The following is a 15,242-nucleotide window of genomic DNA, read 5'->3' as shown; positions in this document are numbered from 1 at the left end:
AACTTCAGCTCCAGCCAGCAACTACAACAGTTTCCAGGTTGTGCACGCTCCGAGGGCTGCCTGTCTTCCTTCTGCACCAGAAAGACCGTAGGAATCTCCCGTGGAGTGACAGAGTCACTTCCCTACTTCAGCAGGCACCTCTCTGCAATGACAACCGGCACCCTGGGACTCCTCTCCTGTCGACAAGCGTGATCCCTGGAACACAGGTGGTGGACCAAAGTGATCCTGACTGTCCAAAGGTTCAGTTGTCCAAATTTGGTGGAGGTAAGGGCTTGCCTCCCTGTGTCAGATAGTACTCCTGTGCACCACGTCTTCTGCAGCTCCTTGGGTTTCTGTGCACTTCACCAAAAGTCCTTCGTGCACAGCGTAGCCCAGGTCCCCAATACTCTACGATGCTCAGCTCCCTGAGTTGTTCTCTGGCGGCGTGGGATCCCTTTGTGTAGTGCTGCAACGACCGCACTCTGCAACTCCTTTGTCCCTGTTTTCTGGGACTCCTGTGGATGCTGCCTGGTTTTCTGAGGGCTCTCTAAAATGCTGCGAGCCCTCTCTGCCTCCTCAGTCTGAGCTGAGGCACCCAGGTCCTCCTGGGCCCAGGTAGCGCCTTTTCCCACCAGCCATGACATTTCTGTGAGCCAAGACTTATTGGCGGAATCCAACGATGAAAACCAGCCTGCATCCAATGACTCCACAGAGGACATCTCTCGCACCAAGCAGGAATCTGCAGCTGTCTTTTTTGGTGCAGTTATGCTCTTTTCTTCTAACTGGAGAATCCACTTTTGCACCTTCATCCGGGTTGGCAGGGGCTCCTCTTCTTCCTGGACTCTTAATCGGCTTCTGGACTTGGTCTCCTCTCTCCATAGGTCTTCAGGTACAGGAATCCATCGTTAGTGTCTAGCAGTCTTGCTTGGTTTTTGCATAACCCTTTACCACGACTCCTAGAGTGTTCTGAGAAAACTTGCTGTACTTTACTCCTATTTGCCTGGGCTCTGGGGTGGGGTACTGTAGGAAGTTGGCTCTGTATGTATTATTTCAAAGTAAGAAATAGCATGCACAGAGTCCAAGGGTTCCCCTTAGAGGTAAGTTAGTGGCAAAAAAAGATAATTCTAATGCTCTATTGTGTGGTAGTGTGGTCGAGCAGTAGGCTTATCAGAGGGTAGTGTTAAGCATTTGTTGTACACACACAGGCAATAAATGAGGAACACACACTCAAAGACAATTCCAGGCCAATAGGTTTTTATATAGAAAAATATATTTTCTTAGTTTATTTTAAGAACCACAGGTTCAAGATTTACAAACAATACTTTAAATGAAAGGAATTTCACTTAGGAACTTTAGAAACTTTGAATTAGCAAAATAGCATAAACAGTTTTCACACAAACGGCAATAAGCTATTTTAAAACTGGACACAGTGCAATTTTCAACAGTTCCTGGGGGAGGTAAGTGTTTGTTAGTTTTGCAGGTAAGTAAACCACCTACAGGTTTCAAAGTTGGGTCCAAGGTAGCCCACTGTTGGGGGTTCAGAGCAACCCCAAAGTTACCACACCAGCAGCTTAGGGCCGGTCAGGTGCAGAGGTCAAAGTGGTGCCCAAAACGCATAGGCTTCAATGGAGAAGGGGGTGCCCCGGTTCCAGTCTGCCAGCAGATAAGTACCTGCGTCTTTGGAGGGCAGACCAGGGGGGTTTTGTAGGGCACCGGGGGGGGGACACAAGTCAGCACAAAAAGTACACCCTCAGCGGCACGGGGCGGCCGGGTGCGGTGTGCAAACAGGCGTCGGGTTTGCAATGTAGTCCAATGGGAGACCCAGGGGTCTCTTCAGCGATGCAGGCAGGCAGGCAAGGGGTGGGGGCTCCTCGGGGTAGCCACCACTTGGGCAAGGGAGAGGGCCACCTGGGGATCGCTCCTGCACTGGAGGTCGGATCCTTCAGGTCCTGGGGGCTGCGGGTGCAGTGTCCTTACCAGGCGTCGGGTCTTTGAAGCAGGCAGTCGCGGTCGGGGGAGCCTCTGCAGGCGTCGCTGTAAGGGCCCAGGGGGGTCAACTCTGGCTACTCACGGGCTCGCAGTCGCCAGGGAGTCCTCCCTGTAGTGTTGTTTCTACACACGTCGAGCCGGGGGTGTCGGGTGCAGAGTTCAAAGTCTCACCCTTCCGGCGGGAAACGTGTATTCTTTCAAAGTTGCTTCTTTGTTGGAAAGACGCTTCTTTCTTGGAGCAGAGCCGCTGTCCTCAGGAGTTCTTGGTCCTTTTAGATGCAGGGTAGTCCTCTGAGGCTTCAGAGGTTGCTGGACCCTGTGGAACGTGTCGCTGGAGCAGTTCTTTTGAAGTGGGGAGACAGGCCGGTAGAGCTGGGGCCAAAGCAGTTGGTGTCTCCGTCTTCTCTGCAGGATTTTCAGCTCAGCAGTCCTTCTTCGTCTTAGGTAGCAGGAATCTAGTTACCTAGGTTCTAGGAGCCCCTAAATACTCGATTTAGGAGTGTGTTTAGGTCTGGGGGGTTAGTAGCTAATGGTTACTAGCCCTGAGGGTGGCTACACCCTCTTTGTGCTCCTCCCTGAGGGGTGGGGGGCACACCCCTAATCCTATTGGGGGAATCCTCCATCTGCAAGATGGAGGATTTCTAAAAGTCAGAGTCACCTCAGCTCAGGACACCTTGGGGGCTGTCCTGACTGGCCAGTGACTCCTCCTTGTTTTTCTCATTATCTCCTCCGGCCTTGCCACCAAAAGTGGGGCCGTGGCCGGAGGGGACGGGCAACTCCACTAGCTGGAGTGCCCTGGGGTGTTGTAACAAGGGGGTGAGCCTTTGAGGCTCACCGCCAGGTGTTACAGTTCCTGCAGGGGGAGGTGAGAGGCACCTCCACCCAGTACAGGCTTTGTTACTAGCCACAGAGTGACAAAGGCACTCTCCCCATGTGGCCAGCAACATGTCTGGTGTGTGGCAGGCTGCTAAAACTAGTCAGCCCACACTGGTAGTCGGGTAGGGTTACAGGGGGCATCTCCAAGATGCCCTCTGGGGTGTATTTTACAATAAAATGTACACTGGCATCAGTGTGCATTTATTGTGCTGAGAAGTTTGATACCAAACTTCCCAGTTTTCAGTGTAGCCATTATGGTGCTGTGGAGTTCGTGCATGACAGACTCCCAGACCATATACTCTTATGGCTACCCTGCACTTACAATGTCTTAGGTTTTGCTTAGACACTGTAGGGGCATAGTGCTCATGCACTTATGCCCTCACCTATGGTATAGTGCACCCTGCCTTAGGGCTGTAAGGCCTGCAAGAGGGGTGACTTATCTATACCTATAGGCAGTGTGAGGTTGGCATGGCACCCTGAGGGGAGTGCCATGTCGACTTAGTCATTTTATCCCCACCAGCACACACAAGCTGGCAAGCAGTGTGTCTGTGCTGAGTGAGGGGTCTCCATGGTGGCACAAGACATGCTGCACCCTTAGAGACCTTCCCTGGCATCAGGGCCCTTGGTACCAGGGGTACCAGTTACAAGGGACTTATCTGGATGCCAGGGTGTGCCAATTGTGGAAACAAAGGTACAGGTTAGGGAAAGAACACTGGTGCTGGGGCCTGGTTAGCAGGCCTCAGCACACTTTCAAATCATAACTTGGCATCAGCAAAGGCAAAAAGTCAGGGGGTAACCATGCCAAGGAGGCATTTCCTTACAAGTACTTTACTTACCTTTGGTGTTTTCTTACACTCCCAGCGCCCCTCTACACACTACAGTCGTCTAGGGGGAAAACCAACATTCGCATTCCACTATTTTAGTATATAGTTTGTGTTGCCACTAGGCCCATTGCAATCTATTGTGTTTTTCACTGTTTGCACCATTTTATGACTGTGTACTTACCTGATTTTGGTTACTAGTGTATATATTGTGCATAATACTTACCTCCAGTAGGAGTATTGCCTTTAAGATATTTTTGGCCTTGTGACACTAAAATAAAGTACCTTTATTTTTGGTAACACTGAGTATTGTCTTTCTTGTGTAACAGTACTGTATTGAAAGAGCTTTGCATGTCTCCTAGTTCAGTTGTGGCTGCTCTGCTACAGCTAGCCCTAGTCAGCCTAAGCTCCTAGACACTGCCTACATTTCACTAACATGGATCACTGGACCTGTTAAAAGGTGTAAGTACCTCTGGTATGCACTACAAACCAAGCCAGCTTCTCACTCTCACGCTGTGGCGGGACTTCGGAGGAGCTGCGGCGACATCGGGCCTGTGTTGCAGGTCACGGTCGCTGTACTTCGTGGGGACCACGGCTCCGGTACAGACGGCAGCGTGGAGTTAGAGAGCGGCACCCGGTCCGAAGTCGCTCTGAAGTCGATGTGCTTAGGTTTTTCTTGGATGCACCAGAGCTCATTTCCAAGGGCCCTGGGATTGGATTTGGCACCACTTGGAAAGTCAGGACTCTCAGCAACACAGCCCAAGGGCTGGTAGGTGAAGTCTTTGATGGCCCTGAGACGTCTTAACAGGAGGCAAGCTCAGTTTAAGCCATTGGAGGGCCTTGGTAAGCAGGATGTAGAAAGCAAAGCCCAGTCCTATCACTCCCAGGGCAGAAGAAGCAAGTAGCAGGCCAGCACTACAAAACAGTAGGCAGAGTGGCAGTCCTTCCTATAGCATCTAGTTCTTCTTCCTGGCAGAATGTCCTCAGTCCAGAAGTATGTGGTGTCAGAGGCCCAGTACTTACTTATACCCATTTCTGTCTCTGAAGTAGGCAAACTTAAAAAAAAGTCTTTGTAGTGCACAAAACCCTGCCTTTCCCTGCCCTGGACCCAGACACAGTTCAGGGGATCGGAGGATAGGCACAGCCCTATTCAGGTGCAAGTGTCAGCTCTTCCCACCACTCTAGCTCAGGAAGACCCATCATTCGCAGAGAGAGAAAGTGATCTCACATTTGATGTACAACTGTAACTATTCTGGGGCACAAGAAATTAGTACAATATCTATACTTCGTGGCATAAGATTAAAAAAACCACTGCCCTTGATGTAGTCATGGTATAACTTTAGCAGAGCTAAGAAAGAATGTTGGGAAAATGATTTCCTAGTTGCAGATGAATACAGAACACCACCATATGCGTACGAAGCTGGCCCTTTTTGTGGTATGTAAGTACCGTGTAAGGAGTCTAGGGGTACCCCGGTGAATGGACAGAGCTTGCTATGCAATCCAAAAGTGCTCTATTTAGGAGTAGTGTGGTCGAGCAGCCTTAGGCTTAACACAGAGAAGTGCAAGACATCCACAAATACACACAATAGTCAATAAATGAGACACACAACAAAAAAGGAGATCCCCACCAATTTATAAAAATATCAAGTATCTTTGTATAGGTTTAGGCATCAGAGAAAAATTGTTCCAGTAAGTATGTTTTAAAACAAGAATTCTTGTCACTTTAAAAAGGGGGCAGTGCAATTTCCGAGTTCTGAAATGCTACCCTGTGGGAGGAAAAACAAGTTCTGCAAACAGGTAGAGCACAGCGACTTACAAGACCAATCTTCAGGAGTTAAGGTGAGTAGAGATCTAAGGCAGCATCAGCAGCACACCACCAGTGACATGGGGTGGCCATTTGCAGGATGCCTAACAGCGTCGGGTGCCCAATGCATTTCAATGTACATCGGTCACTGTGAAAAGAAGTTGCAGGTTCTGGCAAGGAAGCCAGTCGGGCTGAACCAACAGCGGGCTCAGGCCTCACGATGCTTGAGCACAGGTAGGCACCTTTGGTCCTCTTCTCTACGGCTCAGGGGCGACGGGTGCAGAGGTGTCCTTAGGTGTTTTCTTTTTTTTTTCTTTTTTTTTTAATGAGATTGGTCGCAGTGGAGGGGGGCTGCATGCAGAGGCTGCAGGCGTCGTCTGGGAGTCCAAAATCACGATGGACTCTGGAGGGCTGGGGAACATTGTTGGCACCAGTGGTTCAAATCAACTCGGGTCAGAGACAGAAGGTGCAGTGGTGACTTCAGGTCAGGCCAGAGGCTTCAGAGTCCCTTCTTTTGGAGTTTACTGGGGAACAGGTCCGCTTTTCACAGGAGGTTTTGAGTCTTTTTTAAAGGCAGGCAGATCTCCCAGTTTCTGGAGTCACAGCTGCAGGACAAGTCGACATTGTTGCAGCTTTTCGACAAGGGACGTAGACAGACCAGGTGGTTTGGTACCAGGTCAGCTGCTTCTTTTCTCCTCTTCTGCTTTCATAGCTCTTCAGTGTCCTTGGCCTTCTTAGCCCAGCAGGAAAAGAGTCTCCACCGGAGAAGAATAGGAAAAAAAATATTTTTCTTAAAAAACCCTCACCCATCAGAGGTTACCTCTTGAGGGCATGCTTCATCATTGGGTTTCTCCCTTTCTACTGTGGAACGGGCGTGCTGCGACCTACGGATTATGCTGGGAGCACTTTTGAAATATATATTCTATATAACTCGGGCCAGAACTGTGTCTCAGGTGGCAGGCTGTCAGAAACCAGTCAGCAAGCACACCATAGGCTGGTAGGGTTTCAGGGGGCACTTCTAAGGTACCCTCTGGGTGCATGTATTGGTAAATCAAACACTGGCATCAGTGTGGGTTCACCAATATGAGATATTCTATACCAAACAACCCTATCTTGAGTGAAGCCATCATGAAGCTGGGGGAACTCGTATTGACCAGTGTCCAGCACATGCATTTAAAATGGCATCCTTGGCCACTTATTATGTCTGAGAATTGACAAAGACAGAACAGGGGTACATCTGCTCTTGCAGATATACTCTCACATGTAATATAAGGCACCCTGCCTTGGGGCAGCAAAGCATGCTAGAGGAGTGAGTTACACATATTGCATGCAGTGTTAGAGGACATGGCTGTGTGACATGTCGTGTTTTTAATTTTGCCTGCACTAAGACATGCAGCCTACAATGGCAGCCTGTCAGTGCTTAGTGAGGGGTCCCTTAGGATGGCACAATTCGTGCTGCAATCCGTATGGACCCTCTTTGACACCTTAGGCCCTAGGAACTATGGGTACCATTTCCTAGGGACTTACAGAGGGTGCTAAAGGATTTTCCAATTAGGGAAACAATTGTACAGTTTAGGGAAAGAGATCTGGCACTGGGGACCTGGTTAGCAGGAACCCAATGCACTTTCAGTCATCAATGTGAGTCTAAGAGCATGCACAGCTGCTAGTAGGAGGTGTGGACAGTGCTCTGCAGAGAGCACAACAACAAGACTATAGGCACTGCAACTTTTACAGCCCTTGATTTAATGAAGCTGGATTTAGGAAGACCTCTTCTAACCCTATGCATGTATCCATGACGATTTTAATGGCTTAGATAGGACAAATTACCTATCGAGCAACCAATCGCAGACACCCATTCTTAAATACAAGTGAGGAAGTTTCATCATTTTGCACAAAGAGTGGGTCTCAACGTTCCTTCCCAGGGGTTCCAAACTAACATTAGATTAATCAAAACATGCAATTATGGTTATCAGGTGCTCAAAAGGAAAATAAAAATATTCACCAACATCATGAAAGAACTGCTTAAAGCAGCTGCAGTTATTAGCATCTCGGAGGTAAAGAGTTTGGGGGATAAAACTGAAACATAGCAGAATGGTTAAGGATTTCAGCAGTAGAGAGAATTTAAAAACTTGTTCCTTTGATGTTGTCTATGCGTAACCACCTACAACTTACCGTTGGTGAGGTACGAGAATGTTGTTAATTCCACCCAGTTTAACGTTGATCTTGAGGCAGAGGTTGGAAAGGGTCTGTGGAGAGGTCTTTACCACATTCTTCACCTGCACACATTGCGTAGCCATTCCAAGCAGAGTATCCCCAACTCGCTTCACCTCAGCTAAGAAAACCAATGAATAAAGTAAGATGCTTAGATCTTTCAGGGGATTAACATGGGTTAGCTATCTACACAATATGATTGTGTCCCCAATGTCACCCACATCTTGCAGCTCGTCTCCTGTAAGAAGACAACCACAGAAGCGAATACAATTAAAACCTACTTTTACATAGTGCAAACGACAACCAAAATGGACTCTAGGCAGTGAAACAATTGATTTTATGAATCACAGAGATAGTTGCAGTGCCGACAGTGGAAGAACGAAAAACGGAGACAGACTTGCTGGATTTTTAACCTGCATGTCTCTGGGCAGCCCACCAAGATATCTAATTACTTACAGTTGAATAAAACATGATTTCCCAACAGCAAGAGAAGGAGCTGTGGAACAGTGAGTAGGGTATGAGTAACTGGAGTTCAGATTCCTAATGCCAGTTTTCCAATTAACTAAACGGAGCAACCTCAAGCAAATCATTGATCTCGCTGTCCCTTTAGGTGCATAACATTGAAAAAATGTATTAATCAGGCTAATCCAGGTACTGCTGGTGGTAAAAGATCAGATCAAACTGCGAAATGATTGACCAGCGGAATGTTCTGCAGCGCTTTTTCTCCCTGCCGACAGCGTTGCGGTAAGTTACAAAGTAAACTTTATTGTTTTTTCTAATTCACATTTTATGTTACGCCAATAAGACCCAATGGGTATCTGAGCACTTTACGCGAGTGGAGTTTACACTTGCATGCAAACATTTTATATCGGAACGAATTTAAAGCTCATAAGCAGACTATATCAGAAAGCAGAATAACAGGTACTTTTTGCAGAAACCAAAACACCAATGCCCCGAAATCATCTACCGCTCCTCAGTGCTAAAATAGTTACTGGTGTGTAGTATTGTTCACGGCGCACTTGCAAAACTTCTAAACCCAATAACAGAAGAAAATAATCTGAGTAGGAGTTTCTAGGGCCACGATTTGGGGTTCGTTGGAACCTAGGTGTTATTTATCACTACTCATAAAGATCCAGCACGGTTCTTATAGAACACGATATATACCACATATCAAAAAACTTATGTGGAATAATATGTGGAAAATCTGAATGTGGAAGCTGATGAATAACATGGAAATAAAGTGACAATAAAGGCAGTCAACGGTCAGCAATAGGTGGGCTTTAAGCCACTGTATCTTAGCAACATGTCTCACAACAGACTGCACATGCGCTGTCGTAGGTGACACCTAAAGCCTCCCAACCTTTCAGTTTACACTAATATCCATGTGCACGTACAGTATTTGTTCAATCCATATAGCACTGAGGCAGTTTGTAATAGGAGAACACTCTCCTATACAGCTGATTTAACTACTGAGGTGTTAGAAATGGGGGCATGTAATAGTGTCTGTTGCATCAAACAACAAAGTGATGGAAGGAATGCCTGGCAGTTTGGGCTAGACTGTTCTACGGGATTAGGATCACAACTCTCTTGTCCTGGTCTCAAGTGGGATAGTGGGAAAAAAATCATGGTCTGGAACATGGCGTAAAGGTCACAAAAAGAGGTGATGGTAATAGCTGTGAGGACTAATTAGGGGCCACAATCAATTACTGGTGTGAGTCAGGTAAACCTAACTGCTTTCACAAATTAGGGCCTATCCGACCAAGGAGTGGCAGTTATATTGAAAAAGGAAGCCTCACCTGCTTATTGTGGCATGCTTCATCCGTGCCTTTCTCATCTGCCCTGATATGATGATACTACCAGGGTGGACTCAACTTCTGTAGGAGAGAGATTTTAATAATGTTTCCTGGATAAAGGAGAGACCCAGATCACCTAAAATACCTTAAGGTAAACAGAACCTTTATTAATGGGTATCTTAGGTACAGTAAAAAACAGAAAGGGATGGTGATTAGGGGACAATGACTCTACCATCCATATTGAACATGGTCTGACAATTTGCAGTAGCTGAGAGTAATTCAGGCATTCCTTCTATCTTTTGTTTGTAGCAGCAGATGCCCTAAGTGCAACAAAGAAGCCCAGATAGGGGTCCCAACTCAAGCTGTTCCCCTTGGACGAGGCTTAAATAGGCAAAAAACAATTGATGGTTGCTTGCGTTTTGGCTTGGAGGGGACCTGGCATTGCGGGCTAGACTGTGGACTCGCAGTTCAGGCCTGTAGGAAGCTGGCCTCGTGTGTGCTGGGGACCTATGGTACTCACACCTTACACCAGGTCCAGGTATCCCCTCTCAGTGAAATGTAGGCAGTGTCTAGAATCCATGCTCTCTAGAGGTAGCTGTGGATGAGCAGCCACACTTATCTAGGAGACATGCAAAGCTCATGTGTAAGGAAATGCCTCCTTGGCATGGTTACCCCTGACTTTTTTGCCTTTGCTGATGCTATGTTTTGATTTGAAAGTGTGCTGAGGCCTGCTAACCAGGCCCCAGCACCAGTGTTCTTTCCCTAACCTGTACCTTTGTTTCCACAATTGGCACACCCTGGCATCCAGGTAAGTCCCTTGTAACTGGTACCCCTGGTACCAAGGGCCCTGATGCCAGGGAAGGTCTCTAAGGGCTGCAGCATGTCTTATGCCACCCTGGGGACCCCTCACTCAGCACAGACACACTGCTTGCCAGCTTGTGTGTGCTAGTGGGGATAAAATGACTAAGTCGACATGGCACTCCCCTCAGGGTGCCACGCCAACCTCACACTGCCTATAGGTATAGATAAGTCACCCCTCTAGCAGGCCTTAAAGCCCTAAGGCAGGGTGCACTATACCATAGGTGAGGGCATAAGTGCATGAGCACTATGCCCCTACAGTGTCTAAGCAAAACCTTAGACATTGTAAGTGCAGGGTAGCCATAAGAGTATATGGTCTGGGAGTCTGTCATGCACGAACTCCTCAGCACCATAATGGCTACACTGAAAACTGTGAAGTTTGGTATCAAACTTCTCAGCACAATAAATGCACACTGATGCCAGTGTGCATTTCATTGTGAAATACACCCCAGAGATGCCCCCTGAAACCATACCGACTTCCAGTGTGGGCTGACTAGTTTTAGCAGCCTGCCACACACCAGACATGTTGCTGGCCACATGGGGAGAGTGCCTTTGTCACTCTGTGGCTAGTAACAAAGCCTGTACTGGGTGGAGGTGCTTCTCACCTCCCCCTGCAGGAACTGTAACACCTGGCGGTGAGCCTCAAAGGCTCACCCCCTTTGTTACGGCACCCCAGGGCACTCCAGCTAGTGGAGTTGCCCGCCCCCCCCGGCCACGGCCCCACTTTTGGCGGCAAGGCCGGAAGAGATAATGAGAAAAACAAGGAGGAGTCACTGGCCAGTCAGGACAGCCCCTAAGGTGTCCTGAGCTGAGGTGACTCTGACTTTTAGAAATCCTCCATCTTGCGGATGGAGGATTCCCTCAATAGGATTAGGGATGTGCTCCCCTCCCCTCAGGGAGGAGGCACAAAGAGGGTGTAGCCACCCTCAGGGCTAGTAGCCATTGGCTACTAACCCCCCAGACCTAAACACACCCCTAAATCGAGTATTTAGGGGCTCCCAGAACACAGCAAGATAGATTCCTGCAACGTAAGATGAAGAAGGACTGCTGAGCTGAAAAACCAGCAGAGAAGACGGAGACACCAACTGCTTTGGCCCCAGCTCTACCTGTCTCCCCACTTCAGAAGAACTGCTCCAGCGACGCGTTCCACAGGGTCCAGCGACCTCTGAAGCCTCAGAGGACTACCCTGCATCTAAAAGGACCAAGAACTCCAGAGGACAGCGGCTCTGCTCCAAAAAAGAAGCATCTTTGCCACAAAGTAGCAACTTTGAAAGAACACATGTTTCCCGCAGGAAGCGTGAGACTTTGCACTCTGCACCTGACGCCCCCAGCTCGACTTGTGGAGAACAAACACTACAGGGAGGACTCCCCGGCGACTGCAAGCCCGTGAGCAGCCAGAGTTGACACCCCTGAGCCCCCACAGCGACGCCTGCAGAGGGAATCCCGAGGCTCCCCCTGACCGCGACTGCCTGCTTCAAAGACCCGACGCCTGGTAAGAACACTGCATCCGCAGCCCCCAGTACCTGAAGGATCCGACCTCCAGTGCAGGAGCGACCCCCAGGTGGCCCTCTCCCTTGCCCAGGTGGTGGCTACCCGAGGAGCCCCCCCCCCTTGCCTGCCTGCATCGCTGAAGAGACCCCTTGGTCTCCCATTGGATTACATTGCAAACCAGACGCCTGTTTGCACACTGCACCCGGCCGCCCCCGTGCCGCTGAGGGTGTACTTTTTGTGCTGACCTGTGTCCCCTCCGGCGCCCTACAAAACCCCCCTGGTCTGCCCTCCGAAGACTCGGGTACTTACCTGCTGGCAGACTGGAACGGGGGCACCGCCTTCTCCATTGAAGCCTATGTGTTTTGGGCACCACTTTGACCTCTGCACCTGACCGGCCCTGAGCTGCTGGTGTGGTAACTTTGGGGTTGCTCTGAACCCCCAACGGTGGGCTACCTTGGACCCAACTTTGAACCCTGTAGGTGGTTTACTTACCTGCAAAACTAACAAACCCTTACCTCCCCCAGGAACTGTTGAAAATTGCACTGTGTCCAGTTTTAAAATAGCTTATTGCCATTTGTGTGAAAACTGTATATGCTATTTTGCTAATTCAAAGTTCCTAAAGTTCCTAAGTGAAATACCTTTCATTTAAAGTATTGTCTGTAAATCTTGAACCTGTGGTTCTTAAAATAAACTAAGAAAATATATTTTTCTATATAAAAACCTATTGGCCTGGAATTGTCTTTGAGTGTGTGTTCCCCATTTATTGCCTGTGTGTGTGCAACAAATACTTAACACTACCCTCTGATAAGCCTACTGCTCGACCACACTACCACAAAATAGAGCATTAGAATTATCTCTTTTTGCCACTATCTTACCTCTAAGGGGAACCCTTGGACTCTGTGCATGCTATTTCTTACTTTGAAATAGTACATACAGAGCCAACTTCCTACATTGGTGGATCATCGGTGGGGTACAAGACTTTGCATTTGCTGGACTACTCAGCCACTACCTGATGACACAACTAAATTCCAAAGATTGTCATTAGAAACTGATTTTTAAAATTTGAGCTATTTTTCTAAATTTTTAAAAGTCCTGCTAGGGCCTTGTGTTAGTCCCTGTTAGCATTTCTTTTAGAGTTTAAAAGTTTTGTAAAAGTTTGAATTAAGTTCTAGAGATAGTTTTAGATTCTTAAAAAGTATTCCAACTTTTAGAAACATAGGGGGTTATTACAACTTTGGAGGAGGTGTTAATCCGCCCCAAATGTGACGGATATACCATCAGCCGTATTACGAGTTCCATAGGATATAATGGACTCATAATACGGCTGGTGGTAAATCCGTCACGTTACCGTCACTTTTGGGACGGATTAACACCTCCTCCAATGTTGTAATAACCCCCATAATGTCTAATGCAGAAGAGATAGTGATGGAACTCAACGTCACCCCTTACCTGCATCTTAGGATGTCAGAGTTAAGGTCTCTCTGCAAAATCAGTACAGCTCCAGGAGCTTTTGGAAGAGTCTGCTAAAAACAACCCTTCTGATAATGGCCTCTCAGAGGGGGACCCTACTGACCTGGAGGATTTCCCACCTCCAGTCCTAGATAGGGAGCCCAGGGTCTCTCAAACCCTGACTCCAAATGTGATAGTCAGAGATGCTGCTTCTCTCACAGGAGAGTCCAGCAACTCTTGAAGCATTGAGGGCAGCCTCAATGAAGATGACCTCCTGTTAGCCAGGATGGTCAAAAAATTGGTTTAGAGAGATAGCTCCTAGCCATAGAAAGGGAAAGACAAGAGATGGGTTTTGGTCCCATCAATGGTGGCAGCAACTTAAATAGGGTCAGAGATTCTCCTGACATGTTGAAAATCCCAAAAGGGATTGTAACTAAATATGAAGATGGTGATGACATCACCAAATGGTTCACAGCTTTTGAGAGGGCTTGTGCAACCAGAAAAGTAAACAGATCTCACTGGGGTGCTCTCCTTTGGGAAATGTTCACTGGAAAGTGTAGAGATAGACTCCTCACACTCTCTGGAAAATATGCAGAATCCTAAGACCTCATGAAGGCTACCCTGATTGAGGGCTTTGGATTCTCCACTGAGGAGTATAGAATTAGGTTCAGGGGGGCTCAAAAATCCTCGAGCCAGACCTCGGTTGATTTTGTAGACTACTCAATAAAAACACTGGATGGTTGGATTCATGGCAGTGGTGTAAATGATTATGATGGGCTGTACAATTTACTTGTGAAAGAACACCTGTTAAGTAATTGTTTCAATGATAAACTTCATCAGCATCTGGTAGACCTAGGACCAATTTCTCCCCAAGAATTGGGAAAGAAGGCGGACCATTGGGTCAAGACTAGGGTGACCAAGACTTCCACAGGGGGTGACCAAAAGAAAGGGGTCACAAAGACTCCCCAGGGGAAGAGTGTTGAGACATCCAAAGGGAAAAGTAAAGAGACTTCTAGAGGGCCCCAAAAACCTGCTCAGGAGGGAGGGTCCAGAGCCTCTTCACAATCCACTTTTGGGTACAAGGGTAAAAATTTTGATCCCAAAAAGGCCTGGTATCGTAGCTGTAATCATCAAGGACACCAAACTGGAGACAAGGCATGTCCCAAGAAAGGTTCCACTTCTAACTCTACTCCAGCTAACACTGGAATGGCCAGTCTCCAAGTGGGATCAACAGTGTGCCCAGAGCAAATCAGGGTTCACACTGAAGCTACATTAGTCTCTGAGGGTGGGGTGGATTTAGCCACACTGGCTGCCTGGCCCCCTAATATGCAAAAATACAGGCAGCAACTCTTAATTAATGGGACAAGTGTAGAAGTCCTGAGGGATACAGGTGCCAGTGTCACCATGGTGACAGAGAAACTGGTTTCCCCTGCTCAATACCTGGCTGGACAAACTTATCCAGTCACCAACGCTGACAATCAGACTAAAGTACATCCCATGGCTATGGTAACTTTAGAGTGGGGAGCGGTCAATGGCCTGAAACAGGTGGTGGTCTCCTCATATATCCCTGTAGACTGCTTGGAAATGACTTGGAGTCCTCAGCATGGGCTGAGGTAGAAATCAAAACCCATGCAGCCATGCTGGGTATCCCTGAACTGGTGTGTGTCAAGACAAGGGCACAGTGCAAGGCTCAGGGTGAAAAAGTGGTTTTGGAGCCTGGAAAAAGGGCCCAACCCTCCAAGAGAAAAGGAAAGAAGTCTGGGGAACCAGCTTCAACACAATAAGAGAAAGAGAACCTCTCTTCCCAGGAAGAAGTTCTGCCCTCTGAGGGAACTGAGCCCATGGAGTTAGAACCTTATCAGGTTGAGCTCCTAGGCCCAGGAGGACACTCAAGGGAACAGTTGTGTAAGGGGCAAGAAACCTGTCCCTCTCTTGAAGGCCTTAGGCAGCAAGCTGCTGAAGAGTCCAAAG

General features: G+C 48.0%; 1 protein-coding gene across 2 annotated transcripts in view; it reads right to left on the bottom strand.

Annotated features, from left to right (window-relative positions):
- The window catches only part of LOC138284719 (protein argonaute-1), a 316,972-nt gene that overhangs the window by 63,949 nt on the left and 237,781 nt on the right, over positions 1-15,242 (bottom strand). For both annotated transcript variants that reach the window (XM_069223832.1, XM_069223833.1), the window contains exon 13: positions 7,642-7,801. In XM_069223832.1, the coding sequence (XP_069079933.1) occupies positions 7,642-7,801 (160 nt within the window). The remainder of the gene's footprint in view (positions 1-7,641; positions 7,802-15,242) is intronic.

This window comes from Pleurodeles waltl, chromosome 3_1, assembly GCF_031143425.1.
Source record: "Pleurodeles waltl isolate 20211129_DDA chromosome 3_1, aPleWal1.hap1.20221129, whole genome shotgun sequence".
NCBI classification, from domain to species: domain Eukaryota; kingdom Metazoa; phylum Chordata; class Amphibia; order Caudata; family Salamandridae; genus Pleurodeles; species Pleurodeles waltl.
The sequence above is the reverse complement of the archived record's forward strand: the minus strand, read 5'-3'. Positions and strand labels throughout refer to the sequence as shown.